Source organism: Neophocaena asiaeorientalis, unplaced genomic scaffold (assembly GCF_003031525.2).
Source record: "Neophocaena asiaeorientalis asiaeorientalis breed wild unplaced genomic scaffold, Neophocaena_asiaeorientalis_V1.1 scaffold265, whole genome shotgun sequence".
NCBI lineage: Eukaryota > Metazoa > Chordata > Mammalia > Artiodactyla > Phocoenidae > Neophocaena > Neophocaena asiaeorientalis.
The window spans coordinates 2188257-2205765 of NW_020172172.1; the positions used below are offsets into that span (position 1 = coordinate 2188257).

The window sequence follows — 17509 nt, forward strand, 5'->3', positions numbered from 1 at the left end:
TTTTTTTTTTTTTTTTTTTTTAGGAGCTAAAATGGCAAGGGCAAAGGCCGTGAAGTGGGAGAAAGCCTGGTTTGTTCCAAGAACAGCAAGGAGGCTAATGTGGTCAGAGTAAAATGGATAAGGAGAGTAGTCAAAGAGATCAGAGAGGTAACAACGTAGGGTAGGGTTAGGGGGAACAGATAAAGGGTCATGTAGGTCACAGTAAGGAATCTCAATATTAAAAGCCACTGGAGAGTTTGAAGCAGAAGAATAACATGATCTAATTTATGCTATGTTGAGAATAAACTACAAGAGGACAATATCAGAAGCTGGAGAAATGTTAGGAGACCGCTGCAGTAATTCAGGCAGGAGATGGTATTAGGCGGGGCCTGGGCCTGGGCCTGTGTGGTATGTGTGGGAGTGATGAAAAGTGAATAATTTCCAGACATCATCTGAAGCTAAGGCCAGCAGGATTTCCTTACAGTCTGGATATGGAGTGAGAGAAAAAGAAAGTAAGAAAATCCAAGGTTTTTGAGCCTAAATAACTTATAAAGGATAGAGTTGCCTTTAATAGAAAAGGTGAAAATTACAGGAACGGCTGGTTTGTGGTAGGGTAGGGGACATCTAACAGGAGGTCAGTTTTGAACATGTTAAGTTTGAGAAGTGTAATTGGACATCCAAGTGGAAAAATCAAATAGGCAACTAGACAGAAAGGTCTGCAGCTCGGAGACAAAGTTCAAGCTGGAGATATCAATTTGAGAGTCTTAGCACACAAATGGCATTCAATGCAATGAGGTTGGATGAGACCATCTAAGGAGCAAATCTAGATAGGAAAAAAGAACAGACTCCTGGTTTAGGCACTGGGTCGCTCCAACATGTAGAGGTCAGGGAGATCAGGAGAGACCAGCAAAACCAACTGGGAAGTTGCAGACAGACAGGACACTAGGCGTGCATGTTTAACCTGAAAGCCATGTGAAAAAAATGTTTCAAGGAAAGCGTGATCAACTGTTAAATACCGGTGATAGGTTAAGTAAGATTAAGACTGAACTATGTCTATTAGACTCGGCAACGAGCAGGTCACTGGAGAGTTTAAGACAGGTAGTTTTGGTGGAGGTGAAGGTGAGTATCTTTGGAACTGGAGGAGAGAAACTGGGGATAGAGGGTCTAGACAAGTCTTTGGAGAAACAGGACGACAGGTGAAAAGGAAAATGGGACCATGAAAATGTATTTTTGGTTTTGTTTGAAGATGGGAGAAAAGCATGCTTATGTTGAAGAGAATGATCCAGTAATGAAAGGAGAATTACTGGAGTAGTATTTTAAGAGGGAAGAGATGGATTCTAGCACACAGGTAGAAGGGAATAGCCTTGGCCTGTTCATCCAGTGTAATAGAAGTGAAGCTGGTGTTTTGGGAACAGGTGCAGGTAGGTGGCCTAATGTACTGGTAGGAACTTCTTTTCCAATTACTTCAATTTTCTTGGTAAAGTAGGAAACAAGGTTGTTAGCTATGAGGACAAATGAGGAGGAATAAGGAGAAAGAAACATGAAATAGTTGTCTAGGAGTCAATTAAATTATTCAAAAGGTTAAGACAATCATACACATTATCTGGCAGATAACTGATACCCCAAATTTTCTCCATATCATACACCAGTGGTATGTTCCAACATCAAGTTAGGTTTAGCTCCAATTCCTATGCCTTCTACATCTGTGGTCGAATAACTGATGCTTGCATTCATACCACTCAGGCACTATGATATTCTAAAATTTCAAAGAAGATCAAATGATATTCAGTACTTTGTACTTAGTGAGGCAGGAAGATATGTAACAATTTAGAAAGATTTACATAGGTTTAAGAACTTTAGGATTCTAAAAAGCTAAATATATAATTATTTTCCCAGACAAGCGAAACTCTATTAATACTGTGCTTATGGCAAGCATCAAGCAGTATGTCCCATGGCCAGAATGACGTGACTCTTTTACTCAACAAAAAGGCCATTCCCTTGTCACCTGACAGCACTGCTAAGATGGACTTCTGTATTTACCACTATCTGGACCAAGAAATAAGAAAATGCAAAAGATTCCCTAGTACCTTTTCATCCAAGTCTGAACTTTTTGTGTGTTCACTGACGTCTCCCAGTTTTTCATCTGAAGAAGTCTCATTAGTAACTTCACCTAAGGAAATGTTTGCACCTTCGGAATCATGTTTTATCTCACTTGCTGAAAAGAAATAACATTCAACTGTAGAAACTTTAAATGACAAAATAACCAAGTCATTTAAAGATTGTTCTAAAAATGAGTTAGAATTCAGAGACTCTTTTAAAGTCCAATGTGACAAATATGAAGCAGCATTTTCAGCAAATTATACATTTATTCCTCCCTCTCTATCAAAATAACTCCATTACATGGTATAAAAAGAATTGGCAGTAAGACAAAATTGAGACATAAAGATAAATTTAAGAATCTTTCTTGATCATGTCCAGCTATTTTTCAATATATTTTTAAAATTTGCAAGTTTTTGAAATTAACTTTCAAATTATTTCCTGTAAAGATTCAGTTATTTAAACTTAGGATTAGCTATTATTAAAAAAATATTAAAAGGGACTCAGATTTAAAATGTGGTAAAGCTTAAATATATATTTCAGTTTCAAAAATGAGACTACAAAAATTGCTAAGGTCAATTATCTTTTGTAGATAAAGCCTAACAAAGTTATTTATTAAATAATCAACTGGAAAATTTCTCAAAATCTGATCTGCCAACCAGGCAAAACTGAGGAAAAACTGACAAACTGTAAAACGTGGTTGACAGACTCTAAAATGAAAAGCTTCCTATTTTAATGAATTCATTCTGACTATGCCTAAATAGAGATATAAAAATACTTCAATATTACACATTCTGAAAATGTCAAATTTTACCTGCTGACAAGGAAGCACAGATCTCTGACTTCATCAATTCAGGATCCAGTACAGGGAGTTCTCTATTATAAAGCAAACAGAGCTTACACATTATAACATATTCTAGCAGAACTATCCACTCCTCTAAACATTACACAATACTAGCTTTAGCAGCCTGGTGAACACCAGCTCAAGTCCTCCAAGGCCAGAGTACTATTCTGGGATAGCACACCCAAGCAGATTCTGCATTTGGTTCTTTTTTTTTTTTTTTTGCGTTACACGGGCCTCTCACTGTTGTGGCCTCTCCCGTTGCGGACGCGCAGGCTCAGCGGCCATGGCTCACGGGCCCAGCCGCTCCGCAGCATGTGGGATCTTCCCGGACCGGGGCACGAACCCGTGTCCCCTGCATCGGCAGGTGGACTCTCAACCACTGCGCCACCATGGAAGCCCCTGCATTTGGTTCTTTAATCACATTCGCCACAATTGTTAGGGAGTGCTGCCACTCAAACTTTGTTACTCAGAGAGAACTGACGACATATACCAGGCATTTAAAACATTTCTAAAGTATTACACCAATGCAAGATAATGTTTACCTCCTACTCTTAAGCATGTGTATGTATGTCTTACCGCCAATGTAAAAGGAAGAGTGTGAGAGCAGTTTGAATCTCTTTTTGTAGTTTCTGAAGACAACCTAAGGTCTAAAGGTAACAGCTATGGAGATCAGAGTTAAACCAACCTGGGTTCAAATATTGTTCTGCCACTTACTATGTCAACAGTGGCAAAATTATTTAAATTCTTTGAGTCTAACCGTATCTGTAAAATGAGAATACCACTTACCCACGAGGTTATTGTGAGGATTAAATAAGATAAAATGTCCTTAAAGCCAATGGCATAGGCTCAACAAATGAAAACTACAGCTATAGGAGCCACTCAAAAACAAGTGGCCAGGGCTTCCCTGGTGGCCCAGTGGTTAGGAGTCCACCTGCCGATGCAGGGGACATGGGTTCGCGTCCCGGTCCGGGAAGATCCCACATGCTGCGGAGTGGCTGGGCCCGTGGGCCATGGCCGCTGAGCCTGCGCGTCCGGAGCCTGTGCTCCGCAACAGGAGAGGCCACAACACTGTGAGGCCCATGTACAGCACAAAAAAAAAAAAAGTGGCCAAACACTATTCCATTTTTAAAAACTTGGACAACAGTATATAGAAGTACACAGAATAAAATATAATAGGACTTCCCTGGTGGCGCAGTGGTTAAGAATCCGCCTGCCTGGACAAGAATAAATGCATTTATATAACTTTAAGTTTATAGACACATGTATGAAAACCAATGGCTTTTTAAATTATATGATATTATACTTTGTGAGAGGGATTTTCCTTCCAAGTTTCAACGTTACCTCAATTATTCAGAACCTTAATTCTGCTTTTTAAAAAAATTTTCTCTGAAAATAGTATCATCTTTGATTTTCTGCTTTGAACTACCTTATCATTTTAAAAAACTTGTGTATGTAACAAAAAAAAGGAATCCGCCTGCCAATGCAGGGGACACGGGTTCAAGCCCTGGTCCAGGAAGATCCCACATGCCGCGGAACAACTGAGCCCGTGCGCCACAACTACTGAGCCTGCGCTCTAGAGCCCGCGAGCCACAACTACTGAGCGCACGTGCCAAAACTACTGAAGCCTGCCTGCCTAGAGCCCGTGCTCCGCAACAAGAGAAGCCACTGCAATGAGAAGCCCGCACACCACAACGAAGAGTAGCCCCCGCTCACTGCAACTAGAGAAAAGCCCTTGTGCAGCAATGAAGACCCAAAGCAGCCAAAAATATAAAATAAATTTTAAAAAAGAATGGGAAAATAAAAGTACAAACAAGACACAAATATATACAAATCTCCTCCCCCAATTCATACCTCTTGACTCATATCTGTCTACTAGAATAACTCCATTTCAGTATTTCAAAGGTCTCTCCAACTCAACATGTCTAAATTTACCTCATGACCAGCATCCCTCCCCAATCCTGCCTGTTTTCATCAGAGAATTGTAATGCCCTTCTTTGAAACAAGAGAAACCAGGTATCATCCTTAACTCCTACCTCTAACCTCGCCCCCATTTGAGTAATCAATCTTCACTTCCTAAACCTCTCTCAAATCCACTCCCACTTCTGGTTGAAGTCACCATGTCCTTTGGTCTAATTATGACAATAGCTCCTTGCCAATTTGTTCTCCACACCAGAGCTGTCATGATTTTTAAAATGTAAATCTGATCAAATTCTCTACTGGAAGTAAAGTCCTTCAGTGAATCCCTACATACTCTTAGGATAAAGTTCAAGCTCACCATGAATTCTAGTTTGTCTAGGATGATCTGTGTATGCCTCTTATCCTGGCATATTAATTATTAATACCTCCCCCCCCATTTCCCTCTCAAAATTTTTGCAATTCAGAAGATCAATTCTATGGTCATCCTATTTACAAAGCCCTGCACGACTGAGCTTTCTGCATATTCTGTAGGTTCATTTCTTGCCACCTGAACACTAAGCCATGGGATGTTATTTCTGTCTCTCAGTTGTAACATGCTCTTCCCTGCAGGCCCACCTATAGACTACTCCTTCCCTCTCAATTTTCTACTCACTTTTCTTCACCTATTGCCTAGTTCCTATTCTTTAGTGTTCAACTTAAATGTTACTAGGGCGAGGAAGCCTTCAACACCTTGCACTTTTCCTATCATATTTTATTGTATTTGCTTAATCATTTGCAGCCCTTGATAGACTAAAAGCTCTGTGAGAACAAGGTCCATGTGCATCTAGTTGCTAACCATATACTCAGCACCTAACATCCTCCTGGCCAGACACTAGGGAGACGCAAATGAAGATGCCTCTCTCCTGTCTACAAACTCCCAGCATAGGAGGAGGTGCACATACAAGGAGACATAATATACTGAGATCTGTGCCAAGAGAACTACTAGAACAAATCCCTAGAATAATATCTCAGATGTGATTTAGAGGACAAATGAATGAAAAGAAAGGAACTTTTGGATAAAGAAGCACATGCAAAAGGATTCAGATAATGACATATTGTGGAAACAGTGACCTGCCTGCTCTGCTTATCTTTTATTAGCCTCCCCCCACACTTTCCTCCCCACCAACCCCATAGCTGCCAAAGACAGAATGGATGCAGATCCACTAAAGAGCCATAATAAGCCATGCCAATCAATTTAGACTCTATCCTCAGGTGGCTGAGAACCACCGGAGTACTGTAAGCAGTCACTGGCAGATCAATTTCTACTTCAAAATATTACTGTGGAGGAGGATATACTAAGAGATTTCAGGAAGATTAACCAGGAGCTAATTGCAATAATTTAGAAGAAATATGAATAAGATAGTAGCAGTGAGAATTGAGAGAAAGGAAAAACCATGAGAGATATTCAAGGTAATAGCATGAATAGGATTAACTGACTCAATAAATAGAGAATTGAGGGCTGTTTCTAATTATGCTGAAAGTTACATTCACAAATAGGTACAGCCCAGACACACAGAAGGTTATTCCTTAAAAAAAAAAAAAAAACCCAAAACCCAAAAAAGTAAATAAGTATAGCAAGTGTACTGCTTTAATTTCAAAGTATTACAATAGTATTTTAACACTGCTGGTATAGTTCGCAAGAGTGAGAAACTTTTTACTATGAATAAGTAACTTACAGGGAAGGTAAAATTGCACATGCCACTCTTGTTAGAAGTAATTTAGTTTTGTTTTGAATTTGCAAGACACAAAGTTAAATTCAACTAGATTAGGAAAAATAAAATTGTAACCCCCATAAATATATTACAGCTTTCATTAGTGGAGTAGAAAGGGGGAAAAATGAAGGGTAGAAGGAGGAAAGGAGAGAAACAGACTTGGGTGAGGCTACAGAATACAGGGAAACAAAAGAGAAGATCTGAGCAAAAAGGAGAGGAGAATAAGAGAGGCTTCTGAAGAACCACATAGATTACATCAGGTTTACCCTCTAACAGAGCATTTTTCAAGGGGGTGATGTAATTTAATGGGTTCCAACAAGGATTTTTAAATAAAACAGAATAAAATACAAAATATGATACTAGACCACATGTAGTAAGGGAAATACTATTTTTATAAATCTATTGTCTTACATATTCATAGGTAGGTACCAGACTGTAATGTAAAATGTATCTTTAGTATGGGTAACTGACAAACAGGTTTGAAGACGACAGATCTAAAATAATTATTAGCAGAAAAAGCTTGAAAACTAAGAGAATGTTATTGCCCAAGAAAAATTCAGAAAAAATTCCCAAGAAAAATTCAGAATGCCCAAGAAAAATTCAGAATGTTATTGCTTCCTTTTGAGATGCTAACTAGCTGAGTGCAGTCAATGTTCACTTATTTACACACTCACATATTGTTTGCGAAAAGGACTACCATAAACTCACTGGGGCAGTTATTCTGCAGATAACAGTGGCCCAAAACAGAAATATTACAGTATCCAATTCAGTGGGCCAGAGGTTCCCAAGCCTGATGCCAGGATGTGAGGTGCTCGGTCTCCTAATATTATAAACGATAACTCCATCAAGTACAGTACCATTTATTTCAGCAAAAACAAACAATGGTTTATGCGGTCCAAAAGAGAAAAAAGTAAAAATCAGAATGATGCTTCTTCATACTGCACCACCTGCTACTTTAAAGGATGAGGGCTTCCCTGGTGGCGCAGTGGTTGCGAATCCGCTTGCTATTGCATGGGACACAGGTTCAAGCCCTGGTCCGGGAAGATCCCACATGCCGCAGAGCAACTAAGCCCATGCATCACAACTACTGAAGCTCGTGTGCCTAGAGCCCGTGCTCCGCAACAAGAGAAGCCATGGCAATGAGAAACCTGCACACAGCAACGAAGAGTAGCCCCTGCTCCCCACAACTAGAGAAAGCCCACGTGCAGCAACGAAGACCCAACGCAGCCATAAATAAATAAATGAATTAATTAATTAAAAAAATAAAGAGGAGGACGAGATGAGAGAGGAAAGGGGTCAAAAAGTAAATAATGTTCTGTGGCAGTCTACAGAATAATGGATTTGAAGCCATGTAAAGAACCAAAGTGCCACTCTTCCAGCATGCTGTTTTGGGGAGGGGAGATCGACTTTGGAGCAGGTTGCCCTGCGTCCAGATCTCAGCTCTGATGCTTACTAGTTGTGTGTCCTTTGGAAAGTTAGTGACTTTGGCTCAATTTTAAAGATATGGTCAATCTCAGAATTGTTCTACTTAATGAAATAGCATAAGTAATGTATCTAGCACAGGGTAGACACTAAATGTCAGTTCTTACAATTAAGTGTAAAATTGTGCATTATAGTTAGAGTGCCTCAGATATTCAGTGGACAGGGAGAATGGAGTAAGATGAGCTTCTTGAAAGACAGGCCAAAGAGTCTAAATAAATGAGGGAAAGAAAGAGAATGACCTTTACTTTTGCTGGAAAGCATTTTTTGTTTTTGTTTTTGGGGTTTTTTTGGTCATTTGGTATTGTAAACCTGGTGACAGAGGCCAGTCTCTTGGGAAACAAACTGATTCCCCAAGATCTGAGAAAGTAAGTGGGGTGGATTTCTTGAGACAATATAATTTACCCAGCATAGATCCATGCTAGGCATGGTCTAAATGGGACTCAAATGCCTGAGCAAAAGTAATAGGCTTTTATTTTCTGTACAGTGGTGCTAGGTATTTTTCCCCCTAGAAGTTTATTATTTACCAGCTCTAGAATGTACAATGGCTTTTCATGGATTTAAGTCCAAGTTGCAAAGGTGGTATAAATGATCCAAACTGATCACCAGCATCAATTCTATACCAAGTTCAAATTTTGATGCCTAATTTTCCAACCTTCTTAGTCTGGTATCACCCTACTTACCAAGTCTTATTTTTACTATTCTTAAACATCTATCTGCTTTAGAAAGAAAGGATTCACTGTCTCCATTTACATATATTCCAATGCTTGAGAAACAGCCTACAACATAGTAGGAATTGAAACCTTAATTCTCTCCCCTCCCTCAATGTATGAGTGACTGGGTTTACAAAGGCAAATGAGACATGGACACTTCCCGCCCTCAAGAAGTCCAACAGTTTATGTGAGCCATGGAATACAAGATACGGTACACAAAAGTTAAATATCTGTCTCACACACACACAAAGAGAAAATGATGTTCCCATGGAAAAGTGTCTGAGATATCTACTCTAAACCAAGAACTTATTATAGAGGATAACACCAAAAACAAAGAGGAAAGAAAGAAAGAAAAATAGAGAATATACACAAGAGTATATATTCTTGGGCAAATGTATTTACATTGGTGGGTACCAAGATGAAAAGTAGACTGTATTCAGTAACAAAAAATATGTTCTCCTCTCAAGACTTCACTGAACTCATTAAATGTTGCATCTACAAAGAAAATAAAACAAGACTAATAACTGTGTTTATAATAAAATGGGCAAATAAAACATATTTTATCAAAATTATTAAGGTCTACTAGATTAGTGTATGTTTTGTTGGCTAAAGTTAAATTTTCTGATTCCTGTTGTGTAATCAGGCCTGTACAATGCTCTTAGTTGGCTGACTCAATCTGTTGAGTTCCTAACTATGTGAAGATTAAAAAAAAGTAGTCATGTTATCTGGTTTTTTGCTATTAAGTTGTATGAATTCCTTATGTATTTTAGATATTAATCCTTCATCAGATACATGATTTGCAAATACTTTCTCCCATTCCATAGGCTGCCTTTTCATTTTGTCTAGACAAATAGTGTATGATCTCACTTGTATGTGGAATCTAAAAGAAAGAACTCATAGGAACAGAGATGAATGTGTCAGCTAACCTTATTATGGTAATCATTTTGCAACATATACATATATCATCAAATTGTACACCCTAAACTTACATAAATGATATATCAAATATGTCTCAATAAATTTGGAAATAAAGAGAAAAAAGAAAAGTAAAAAAAAAAAAAGGTCCAATAGTATTAGCAGGTGAGAGATGTAAATTATATCATCATGAAATCAGTGCCATAAGTGAGGTAGCAAAAGGTGCTGTGGGAAAAGAGAACGGCTCCTACTTCTGTCTGAAGAAGTCATAATCTGCCCTGTACAACCATATTCATAGCTACCTTTACCTTCTGCCCACATTTTCTTATTAATTTTTACCTCTCCAAACTTTCTTCCTTCTTCCCCCTTGTTAATCTAAATCAATCCAACCGTTAAGGATCAGTACAAATTTTGGCTTTTCCAAGAGGCCCTTTCAACCCTCTTTTCTAAACTACTAGTGTTCTTGTACCTCAGTTTACATATTTTTGTTTCAAACACATTAGTCCCCACTTCCCCAGCTATATAGTAATTCCCGTGAATATCCGGCAGATTCTTAAAATCTCAATGATCCACTGTATAATATCACTTGACTGATATTCTAGCATACGTGATTGAACATATCCTATATTCTGGTACAGATTAACTGTCCAGCACTGACGATTACAGACATTCTCACATCTCTAACTAGACTTACAGGCTAATTCAAAAGTTTTACCTATTTCACCCATTATACATGTCTAAGTTCATCAGTTCAAGTCTTAGGGAATTAGTTCTAATATGCTTCTAATGCTTTGGATTTTAATATGGACTTCCCCCACAGTGGAGACTGACAATGAATAAGTATTCTAACATAACTTAAATACCTTACAAATAAACTCAGGTTTGTCTACCTGTTTTACCAATAAGAGGTAGTCCAGAGCTTCTGACAATTTCTGGGCATAGCCCTCCCATCTTCAATTTCTATTTCTGTAAAACAGAAACTCATTCTAACAGGTTTCAACCTCTCAGTGTCGTAGAGTGAGGAAACAGTAAGGTACTAATTAGCAACTGATTGGTAAAAGGGAGAGAGCTAACATTAGAAATTATGTTTTAAGCTTCATCTAGTTCTAGAACCATTAACAATTTTCTGTATAACTATTAGCAGACCCTCTGGTGATCATGCATCCATTTTTCCCTGTTAAGGTTTATCCTAGCACTGTGGATGACTGTAAAACTGGTATTTCCAGTGCAGAAAAATGAAAATATTAAAATAACTACTGAGGAAATTTTAAAGTTTATTTAAAAACCAAAACTTCAAAAGCAGGGATGAAAGAAAAAGAAGAGCTAAAAACAAGTATAATTGGTACTCCTGCCATAAAAGGAAATGAAGTTACAATAATAGAAAAATTATCTGAAGTAAATTTGATTCTTGGTTTGTCTTTTTTTTTTTTTTTTTTTTTTTTTTTTTGCGGTACGCGGCCCTCTCACTGTTGTGGCCTCTCCCGTTGTGGAGCACAGGCTCTGGACGCGCAGGCTCAGCGGCCATGGCTCACGGGCCCAGCCTCTCGGCGGCATGTGGGATCTTCCCGGACCAGGGCACGAACCCGTATCCCCTGCATCGGCAGACGGACCCTCAACCACTGCACCACCAGGGAAGCACAGGAACTAATTTCTTGTTGTAAAGAAGTATATTGATTCAGCAGTTCCTTTAGATTCACTTCAGTCCCTCCTTCCCCAAGTTAAACGTAAGTAAAATTAAATGTTTACTAAAAAGTGGCATGATCCAACTTTTCTGAAATTATATCCACATGTATGCCTAGACAGGCATACAAATTTTGAGTAATTAATTTGTTATTTTGGGTGGTGAGATTCCCTCCCTCTTACACTTTTAATATAATGAACACGTATCATTTTTATAAAATCAGCCATTATCCTAAGAAAGAAAAAAAAATATAAAAAACAAACTTTATGCCCAGTTTACAACATTTCTCTTTTTCTACCTTCAACTGCAGTTCACTATCAACATCTTGTTAGCTAACAGAGATGTTTGCCTTTGAAAGAGTTAAAAGCACCTTTAATTAACTACCTTTTATTGAGCTCTTACTATTCACTCAGTATTACACCAAAACCTTTCCCATCCCTTCATTGATTAATCCTCACGACCTTGAGAGGCAAGTACCTTCCCTTTTTACAGATAAGGTAAAATATGAACAATTTGCCTACAAGGTGACAGGGCTATTAGGGAAAGGAAAAGATTCAAAACCCTAGGTCAGACTATAAAGGTTAAGTTCTTGACCACTAATTTTAAACTAAGATAGTTCAAATCCAGATTCTGTTACTAGCAGTGTGAATCTGGACAACTGACAACTTGTCATCTTCATTTTTTCCACCTCAAAATGGGCAGATTACCATCCTCATTATGGACGGTTTTAAAAAATAACAGATAAAGCTCTTGGTCCTTCCTTTGGGATATAGAAAGTACTCTATTTGGTGATAAGTTACAAGTTATTGTCACACTGAGAACATCAAGAAGAATGTAATATCACAAAAGTAACTAAAATTTATGAATACCAGACAAATTTAAGTCATGTACTATTGAATCTTAGTGGAAAGTGTTTATGTTTCGAGTCTGTTCACAGAACATTCCAATATTCCAGTACTGTAACATACAAATATAAATTAGAGCTTAAGGAATTATAAAAATTTAGTAAAATATGACATAATAGTAAATAAAATTTAGGCCAATCAGATAGGTTAATTTCCCGAGCAAGAAGGTTATTACTTGGCTCCATTTAAAGTTGATTCAGGCAAACTCACTCTCTTTGGGGGCTAAGTCATCATTTAAAACCATCAACGTAGATGGATCTAGAGACTGTCATACAGAGTAAAGTCAGAAAGAGAAAACCAAATATCGTATATTAACGCATATATGTGGAACCCAGAAAAATGGTCCAGATGAACCGGTTTTCAGGGCAGAAACAGAGACACAGATGTAGAGAACAAATGTATGGAGCCCAAGGGGGGAAAGTGGTTGTGCTGGGGGGTTGGTGGTGTGATGAATTGGGCGATTGGGATTGAAATGTATACACTAATATGTATAAAATGGATAACTAATAAGAATCTGCTGTATAAATAAATAAATAAAATTCTAAAATTAAAAACAAAATAAATAAAAATTCTACTATTTATGGCAAAAAAAAAGAATCACCTTTACTTGCTTTTAACCAAGATGCCTATTCTATCCTTGCTGATATTAAAGCAACATTTACTCAAAAAATAATAATAATAAATTAAAAAAAATAAAACCATCACCTTAAAAGTAAAACCATGAAAAAAAATTCATCCTTTTCCCCTCTGAATATGAGTTTAACTTTTGATTCGACTTTCAAGATCTAATTCAAATAAATTTTTCCAAGGCTTCTCTGGTCACTGAAAAATGGATTTTTTGTTTAACAAGGAAGCCACAGAAAATGGGTTAAAATACATAGCACTGTTCTTAATACGTAACTTGGTTGAAATAAAAGTGTATCTGTGTATTTACAATTATTAAAAAACTATGAAAATAAATTTGACTTTTGAAAGAAGCAATCTCACTAATTTAAAAAGCCACTTTATAAACCACCATTTAAAATTCTGAACAGCTAATCTGCTCCATTATAATTTCAAATATATATAATTGTTTTATTTTGATTCTAAGTTTCAGCATTAATGACATTTCCAGGTCTTAGCAATTATACACTATATTACATTTAATAAATAACTGGGTTAAAAAAATAATGGAGCGTCAACGATCACTGAATAAATTAGTGACACCTAAGAGTAGAAAGTGCTTTTGAAACCTGCAACAATAATCTGTACCAAAAGGCATACTTGAATATGCATACCTCAAGTCATCACTTGGTTCTTTTTTTTCTGGAAGTTCCATGTGCTTGGAGTCTCTTGACTGGTGCTCTTCAGCAACATTGGGCTCCTGGCTTATCACGGGAACCTCGGAAGTAAATGAGAGCTCCCCTTCATTGGAGACTCCAAAGAGGTCTGGGTCATCTTGAATTACATCAATTAAGAGGACATCATCTTCATATGCTTTAAGAATATCTGGAAACCCCACTTCAATTTCTGAAACGTTCTCAGCCATTTTTCTACCACTAACTTCAGAGAAAACTGCTTTGAATCTTTCTTGTTCACTAGAGCAGAAGGCAGGACTTTTCTTTATACACCCAGGATCACAAGAAATAGTATTATTTTCAACTGTGAGAGAAACAGCTTCCTTATTAGAAACAATATTGCCTGGTTTAGAGATGTGGTTAGATGGTTTATTATCATTACCTTGCTTTAAAAAGCTTGGAGAAATAATACCGGAACTCTTACTGCAGTATGAGTCAGAACCAGCTTGCACTGGAACTACACTATTTTGTATGCTCAAAGATTGAGGTCCTGAAGTTACTGTGGTGACATTTTCTTTAGTCCTATTCGGCCTTACCTCTGCTCCAGATAAACTGTCAAGAAGTTCTAGGGGACTATATACTTCTCTCTCTGATGACTTGCCATGTATTTTTCTTTTTTCTGTTTTGTTCTTAAGTAAGGGAATTTTAAAATTAGTCAGCCGTCCTGTGTTCAATATCTTAATCAAGTCTGGAACAACCAGTGTTTGCTTAGCAATGCATGCTTTGCGATGAATAGTTTTGCCTGTAGAGCTATTTGCTTCCTGGCCATCCTGGGAAGCCACTGTCAAATTCAGCTTTGTTAAATTCCCTCTATCTTTTTTTTTACTTCCTGTTAAGTTTTGAGTCACATTAGTTAATGGAGTATCTTCAATAGTATTAGAAACTACCTCTGACGCACTTCTGCTTAGTTTCTCTGACTTCATTTTTTTATTATCATTGATGATAGGTTCCTTTATAACCATTAAAGTAGGTTCCACTGTAGAGACTGAAGATAAACAATTTAAATTAGAATCCAATTTCTCTCTACTTGAAGATTCACTGCTTGTTTCTGTTAGAGAACTTTGTAGCATCAATTTGGAATCAGTTAAATGAGTTTGATTTGTTTGGTGTTTAAGAAAATCAACTTGCCTAAAACTTTCCTGAGACCCAGGAAGAAAGTTATTTGACTGTGGCAAGGAAGCCTTTTTCCAACACTGGGCAGATATTCTAGCACACGAATAACAAGGCCAAGTTCTTTTGCCAGTCATTGGTATTGCTCTTTGACAGCTAAATTTAGATTCTTCAGCTTCATTCTTCAAGTCTTCCCTCGAAGCTCTCTTTTCAATAGGATGGCAATCGCTAGGTGACTTCACTATTGAGTTTTTCATCCACTTAAAATACTCCTCTGGATCCATCCTTTTACATCCTAAAGGCTCTGAAGCATTCTTTTTTTCTTCTTTTGAAAGTGGCTCAAGAGTTTTCTGAAACATAGGATTTACATGGTGTTCATGACTTGTTTTTTTCCCTGTTTCTGGAAGACTTAATAAATGATCCATTGGTGACAGCGTGTTGTTGTTTACTTTTCTAAAAACTTCTAAAGGACTTTTTTTAGCCTCTAAAGTCTCTGTTTCTTTACCTTCAGCACCTGTTTTGTTTTCTTGTAACACCAGCTCAGATTTGTTATACACATTAGAGAATTTCATCTTAATAACCATTTCATCTCCTTTTTCAGACACCTTCATCCTTTTTCTGGGTTTTCTCCCAACACTGCTCTCCTCTAATGAATGTTTATTTTTTTCACTTTGAAGGCAGGAAAGCAAGTCCTTATTTTTACTTTGGTATGAGTCATTTTCTTCAAGTAATAACTGATTTATTCCCATTAAGTTTTCTTCAGTTTGTAAAAGCTGAGGAATATTATTTGTGTCGCTCTTATCTCCAAGACTCCTAGGGTTTTCTTTCTTTAACTCTGAGGAATTTTCTGGTACATGCATATATCCACCATCAGGTTTATATGCAAGGTTATTTTCATCATTACAACTCTTGGATTGGGGGAAACAACTGCAATCACGTAATCTTAAAATGCAATTATTTTCTACTCCAGGTGACAAGCTGTTACAAGAATATTTTGGAGTATTCTTGTACAGTTCATCTTGGAATTCAACCTTACTATTTTGTGTAGCCTTATTTTCAGTTATTTTGAGAGGTGGCCGTTCTAAGCTTTTAAATTTTTTAATTCGAATTCTTCTTTTAATACCTTTTACCAAACTTTCCTTACCCAAAGACTGCAAGAAAGCCATACTTTGAAATTCACTGCATTCCACTGTTTGGAAAGATTCCGAACTGGTTAATGATTCCTTTCTTACCAGGTCAATCCCTGGCTGTGGATCATCACTTGAGGCTTCAGTAACTTTTCTTTTTTCCTTGGCTGAACAAAACAACAAAACATACCAGAAAAGATTTTACATTGAGGAGGAAAAAGCAATATCACTTAAAAAAAAAAAATTGTGAAGCCATCCATTTTTATTTCCCTGAATAGCTGTATGAAAACATACATTTGTTTTTAAATCAAAGACCTAATTTCTATTAAGGTCCTGTATAAATTCTAAGACAGCTGAATAACCTCTAGCATCATGATTTCATACAAGCCAAAGTGAATCACTAGTAGGAATTCCTTTTACAGAACTTCTGAGCAAGGGATCCTAACAGGACAAACACCTTTTAAGCGAATTCCTGTTTTTTTCTCTCCGGGTCAACCGTGTGTATCAGTAAAGCCCATGTAGATGCAAGTGAAACACCAGTGGTAAAACACGGGTATAGGAGAAGGGGTGCAAAGGCTAGAAAGGGAGTGACCCCCGCGTGCTTCCTTACTGTGTCTTCCCGATTGCAAGGGGAGCTCCGCCTCCTTCGCTGCTTCGAAGCCCGGCCGGTCCGACGGGTCTGAAGAGCCCACCTGGTCCCCCGGCCCCTCCACTCGCCGCCTCGCTGAGGCCTTCCCAGCCCCGAACGCCTCACCCGACTTGTCACTTTCTACCTCTTCTCGCCCAGACGCCCGGGCCACCATGCCCCTCTTTTGCCTGCTCTCTTCGCGCCCCCCGGCCTCACGGCCACAGCCTCCCGCCTCGCCTGGTCCCGGCCGCCTGCCTCTCTTCCTCGGGCCTCGCGCGTCGCCTTTACGCCCCGGGGCCGTCGCTGGGCCCGACCCCCGCGGCTGCCGCATCCGCCCCGGGCCGCCCGTCTGCCCACCGAGGCCCGCCACGCCCGCTGGCAGGAGCCCACCAGCCACCCAAAAGCTGCTTCGTCTGCCAGGTACCCGCGGCCCTAAGCCCCGCCCCGCCCCGCCGCGCCCGGCCGCCAAGACCCTGGGACCGGAAGCGGAAGTGGGGTCCGCGATGCCTGCCTGGGGCAGGCGCAGCAAGGCCCAACGGGCGGAAGGACCTCGAGGCTTTGCATTTGGCCTCTCCGCCGTTCGTTGCGGGGCGTGGGGGTGGAGCCTTTCAGCAGGCCGGACTCTCCCAAGGTTACCTCTGGCGCCTCTTTGCTCGCAAAAACCGAGTGGCTTCTAACTCCTCCCCAAGTCTCTTGTGGGGGGTCCCTTTCCATATGCCTTCTTGACATCCTATACGCACCTCAAACTTCAGTTATGCAAAACTGACCTTGTCTTTCATCACGGGCTTGCTCCTCTTGTGTTGGTGGATGTGCCACCGTCTACCCAGTTGTCTAAGTCAGAAACCTAGAAACCATCAGATACCCTTCTTTCCACTTCATCCCTCGCATTCACGTTCATTAGGTCCGCTTGATTCGACTTCAGTGTTTGTCAGCCACTCGCCTTGGCTCTGGCTTGCAGACTCTGACCCACTGTGTCAACCTCCTAGATTTTATTCATGCCTCCATCCTTGTGCTTTTTCAGTCAGC

At 38.9% G+C, this 17509-nt stretch overlaps 1 protein-coding gene across 1 annotated transcript in view; it reads right to left on the bottom strand.

Moving 5' to 3' along the window:
- TOPAZ1 (testis and ovary specific TOPAZ 1) overlaps positions 1-16814 on the bottom strand; it is a 65133-nt gene extending 48319 nt beyond the window's left edge. The window contains exons 1-4 of the mRNA XM_024756478.1: positions 16466-16814; positions 13559-16022; positions 2891-2952; positions 2067-2194 (exon numbers count right to left, since the gene is read on the bottom strand). Coding sequence (XP_024612246.1) covers positions 2067-2194; positions 2891-2952; positions 13559-16022; positions 16466-16814 — 3003 coding nt within the window. The remainder of the gene's footprint in view (positions 1-2066; positions 2195-2890; positions 2953-13558; positions 16023-16465) is intronic.
- Between the last annotated feature and the right edge of the window lie 695 nt (positions 16815-17509).